The sequence below is a fragment of the Pteropus alecto genome, unplaced genomic scaffold (assembly GCF_000325575.1).
Source record: "Pteropus alecto unplaced genomic scaffold, ASM32557v1 scaffold135, whole genome shotgun sequence".
Classification (NCBI taxonomy): Eukaryota; Metazoa; Chordata; class Mammalia; order Chiroptera; family Pteropodidae; genus Pteropus; species Pteropus alecto.
In genome coordinates, this window is record NW_006438076.1 from 5,143,922 (window position 1) to 5,148,728 (window position 4,807).

At 61.2% G+C, this 4,807-nt stretch overlaps 1 protein-coding gene across 1 annotated transcript in view; it reads right to left on the minus strand.

Moving 5' to 3' along the window:
• Positions 1-4,807, minus strand: part of TBX1 (T-box 1) — an 11,612-nt gene that overhangs the window by 5,084 nt on the left and 1,721 nt on the right. Inside the window, exons 2-7 of the mRNA XM_025049169.1 lie at positions 4,657-4,805; positions 2,621-2,722; positions 1,582-1,753; positions 931-1,086; positions 265-332; positions 32-181 (exon numbers count right to left, since the gene is read on the minus strand). Of these exons, the coding sequence (XP_024904937.1) occupies positions 32-181; positions 265-332; positions 931-1,086; positions 1,582-1,753; positions 2,621-2,722; positions 4,657-4,805 (797 nt within the window). The remainder of the gene's footprint in view (positions 1-31; positions 182-264; positions 333-930; positions 1,087-1,581; positions 1,754-2,620; positions 2,723-4,656; positions 4,806-4,807) is intronic.

Sequence of the window (4,807 nt, forward strand, 5' to 3'; positions counted from 1 at the left end):
GTCGCAGGTGAGGCCGGGCTCGGCCGCCTGCCTGGGGCGGACGCTGGGCTGCGGCCCGGATCCCACGACCCCGGCCCTACCTTTCTCCGCGCCGTTCGGCTGCGTGGGGGAGGCCACGGGGTTCCGAGAGCGCGCGAAGGCGCTCATGAGCGGCAACGCGCCGGGCCGGTGGTTCCGAGGCCTGTGGGAGGGAGGCAGGCGGGGGGTCAAGGGGCGCCCTGTCCAGGCGCCCTGGCGCTCACTGTCACCTTGGAGGACACTCACCAGTCCTCCGGGTCGCAGTCTCGGAAGCCTTTGGCGAAAGGGTTGCTGGCGATCTTGAGCTGCGTGATCTGCAGAGAAGCCGGCTCTGAGCAAGCGGCTCCGAGCCCCTGCGCTGGGGGCCATAGGACCTCCGCAGAAGGGAGGGGATTGTTAGGCGGGGCTCCCCGGGAAGGGCCCCTCTACTCTCCGCGGACAGAAATCGGCTGACAGCTGCCCCCTCCCCCACGGAGGTTGTGCCCTTCTCCTGCAGCGGGGTATCAGCGGTGCCTACTTTCTCGTTAAGGAACCCTTTGCCGGCCCCAAGTGATTGGGATGAAGACTCTGCGCCCCTGGCTGGGATGGGAATGCGGTCACCTCCACCCCCACCCCTCAGTGGAAGAGAGCAGAGGGGCACCCTAGGAAACTCTGTAAACCTCGGATCAGGCCCCTGCCGGGGAGTTTCCGGAATAGTTTGGAAAACAAACTTTCAGGCTGCAGTGACAGTTATTGCTTGAGAGGTCAACCTGATAGGAGGCCTGGCTGTCCTACAGCAGAGAGGAGGGGGCTGCTTAAGGCCCTTGGGGGTGGCGTCCCCAGCTTGCAGGTCCAAACTTTGTTACGCAAGCAAGGACTACAAATTGCACCCCTTGCCAGCAGTGTTGAAGGTGCCGGGCACCAGGGCCTCACCCGGTGGTTCTGGTAGGCAGTGACTGCAGTGAAGCGTGTCTCCTCGAACACGAAGGTTTTGAAGTTCTCCTCAGCATATTTCTCGCTGTCTTTTCGCGGGTCCACATAGACCACATGGAAGCGGGGCTGGTATCTGTGCATGGAGTTGAGAATAATCTGGAAGACAAGATGGTGAAGTGGGAGCTAGGAAATGGGCCAAGCAGCGAACATCCCAGAGAACTCGGGCAAAATCCTTAACTCTCTAAATAAGGCCTGGCCACAGGGCCTAAGCGGAGGCTGAGACTGATTGGGGGCAAACAGGAAAGATGCTCTGAGTGACAAAAGATGAGGACTTAGTTTCTTTTTCCTTAGGTCCATGAGAATTATTTCAACCCCCATCATTGACCTGGATTCCACAAAGCCTCCTGCCTCTACCCCCACACATGGCCCCATCATCCTTTCCGCTTAAAAATCTCCAGCAAAAGAGGAGGAGTGGGAGTGAGGGAAGCAGGCGACCCCTCTCCTAGGCCCAAGGCCCACCAGGTCCTATGAGCCCCTGACCCCTGATCAGAGGGGCCTGCTCTCCGTAGCCTGTCCGTCACCCACACCCTGAGCTGCCCATGCTCTGCCCATGGCTCCAGAGGGCCTGCACGGGGGAGGGGGGTCGCTCACGTGGCCGTTGTCATCCAGCAGGTTGTTGGTCAGCTTGAGCTTATCGAAGGACACAATTTGCTTCATCCACTGTGCACCCTTGGCAGGTGAGTCAGGGTGGTAGTGTACTCGGCCTGGAGTGGCAGGGTCCGCCTTCCCGGCCACCAGCCAGGAGGAGCTGTGGAAGGCGTACCTGGGGAGGCACCAGAGCATGGGGTCATGCCATGTGATAGTTTGCTGAGTGAACCCCAAAAGTGCCTCTGATGAGTCTTCCCCATGGGTGAAATCGAGGTTTCTGTTGCCACACCCACTGGGAGCTTTTCAGAGAAGCGTTGTGGAGAAAACATAAAACTCCTTCCTCTCCCAGTACACAAGACAGCAGGAAGCCAGGCACAGAGAAGGGAGGCTGGGCTCTCAGAGCCACATTTCGTGGCATGCGGGTCTGCCTGTTCTGGGCCTCCCTGCTGGCCTCCAGTGTCGCTGGCTTGGCAGGAGCCTGGATTTGGCTGAGCAAGTAGCCTTGGGCACAGGGCGGACCAGTTCTCTTTATTAATTGCTGTTAATTGTCCAGGCATTTAAGGCCCGCCTTGCATAATCTCTCCCAGCCACCCCACCTTTCCTGCCCAGCTTTGGGGCCCAGCATTCCCTGGGTATGGGGGAAGGGGACAAGGTACCCACACTCACCTCGGGGGAAGAGACAGAAAGAAAGGTAGGAAGCAGGGCAAGGGGGCTGTCTACAGGGCCTGGCTCCCTCAGGCCAAGCCAGCCCAGAGTCCTAGGAGCTTCCTTGGGCCCACAGCTGGTGTATGGGGGGTGAGGGCGAGGAGCAAGCCTGTGTGACCTCTTGAGGGGAGTTCCTGAGAACCTCTGGGGGGTGGCATGTGTGGGTCTGGGGTCTGGCAGAGTGGGGAGGGATCAGGTCATGCAGGGTTAGGTGGGGCAGCTAGCACAGGTGCCTGGGATCACCTGGTCACTAATGCTGTGGGCTGCAGCCTAGTCATCACCAGACAGGGACCCATGGCTTCCCGGGGCACCCTCCCAGGTCCTGTGGGGCGCTCACCGGTAGCGCTTGTCGTCCACTGGCACGAAGTCCATGAGGAGCATGTAGTCAGCCATGGGGTCCATGCCAAAGAGCTTCACTTGGAAGGTGGGGAACATGCGCCTGGGGGCGGCGGGGTGGCAGGTCACCTCAGGTGGAGAAGGGCAGGGCCAGCCCACCTTGACCAGCTCAGGGAAGGGTGGCCTCCCTGCCGGCTGCTGCATTTGGTGACCTGGCCTCTCCATTTCATCTCCCTTCACTCAGCTGCTCTAACTCGACTAGGCCGCTGCCTAGCTGAGGGCAAGATGGGCAGCAGGGAAGTCTCCTGCCCCTTTGTGAAACACAGAAACGGCTAATTCAGCGGTAGAGCTGAACCTCCATGCCCCAACCTCAGCCCATAGCTTCTTCTGCCACCTTTGCTTTCGTGGACTGAGCCTAGCAATTGCCAATTTCTGCCGTTCCGCTCTTTCAGAGCTAGCCTCAGCAGGCAACACCGGAGCGACAGGGCTCGATCCCAGCAGTTCTCAGCCCTCGGCTGAACTCCCGATCTAAGCTCCCGGCTCGAACAAAGTGAAACCGGCGGGGTAGTCTGTGTGATTCTGAGAAGTCCCCGTTTGCCCTTTTGACTGGGTCTGCAGCTGCTCCCCAATTCCTCGGCAAGACCAAGGCCTTGGAGCCCACAGCCCCAACTATGCCCCGACTCTGAGCCCCTGCCTTCTGCCCAGTGGTGGAGTCTCCCTACCTTCCTTGGGGACAAACACAAGTTGCTACTCCCCTCAGCATAACCCCAACACACAGCTACTCAAGGTGGACTTGGCTTGTGTCCTCGTGGTCCCTAGTTCTCCCTCCCTTGGACTGCAACTTGATGACCAGATCCGGCTCTTAAAAGGGCATTATGCCTCTGGGCCCTGGAGGACAGCACCAGGCCTAGCCCTCCAGCCCTTCCTATGGCTTCTCCTCACAGGCAACTCCCTTCAGGCAGGGGGCAGAAAACAGATGCCATGAAGCTGGCCCTCCTGGACAGGACTGCCACCCCCCACTGCCTCTGCAGGCAGGAGGGTGCTGCAGAACGCTGGCTCCAGCGGTAAAGCCTGGCCACCGTCAAGGCCCTTGCCGGGCTGGCCTGGACGGGAGGCCAGCACACAGTCCTGGGGAGTGGGGTGAAGGGGGGCCTGTGTGCCCAGGACAGCAAGGAGAGCCTGGGAAAGAACCATGGAGCTGGAGCTGAGCACGGGCCCCAGGATCCCCCAGGGAGGACCGCCTCAGCGAGAAAACAGAAACCAGGAGAAGGCTCTGCAAACAGGCCCTAAACTCCTCTTGGCCAGGCGGACACGGAGCTGGTGTCTCCGTGTGTACATTAGACACAGCCCGGCACCCGCCTTTGTCTGCTGGTCAAATCCGTTGCATCGAAAAACTTGTTCCCCTTCTCCCTGCGCCCTTACAACAAATACAGGCCAATTGGAAAGCGGCGGGCCCCATCGGCATAGCCAGGCCCCACAATCATCCGAAATTTAGGCCTGAGAAAACTGGGTGCAACTTCCGCGGAACAGCATAGTGTTTTCACGAGTCTTAATTCTCTCCTAAAAATTTCCAGACAAGTGCCCAGCTGCCCCTTCTTTATCTAGTCCCGATAGACTGAACTGCGGAACCAAAGACCGAGTTCCCTTTGAGGTGGGATCCACTGGGAGCCGGCTGGTGGCGCGGCCCCTTGCAGACGGCTGCCTTCCCCCCATCCCGGTGTGCTGCGAGCCGGCCCCTGTTTCCGGCGGCGCCGTGTCCTGGGGCTGCGGGTCGGGCAGCAGGTCCGCGGGGCTTCTCTCTGCCGCCTTCCCAGCTTCCCGCGCCGTCCCCTCCCGCCTGGCACGCTAGGCGGCTGTCGCTGGAGCCGGGACGCGGAGAGCGTAGGAGCCGGCCCGCGCCGAGAGGGGCCCGCAGGTGGCCGGGCCGCGCCCCGCACCCCGCTTCTCGGTCCCGCTCGCGTGGATCGGGCCAAGGCGCGCTGTTGAAGACCAGCGCCACGTGGGGGAGGGTCGCAGCGGGGAGAGGGGCGCCCTGACCTGCCGGCCTTGGTGACGATCATCTCGGTGCCCAGCTGATTGAACTCGTCCCATAGCGCCTTCATCTCCAGCTGCACGCTCACGCTGGCCACCTTTGCGTTCTTCTTCACCGGCGCCTTGGCGGCGGCCGCGCAGCTGGCCCCGGGGCCCT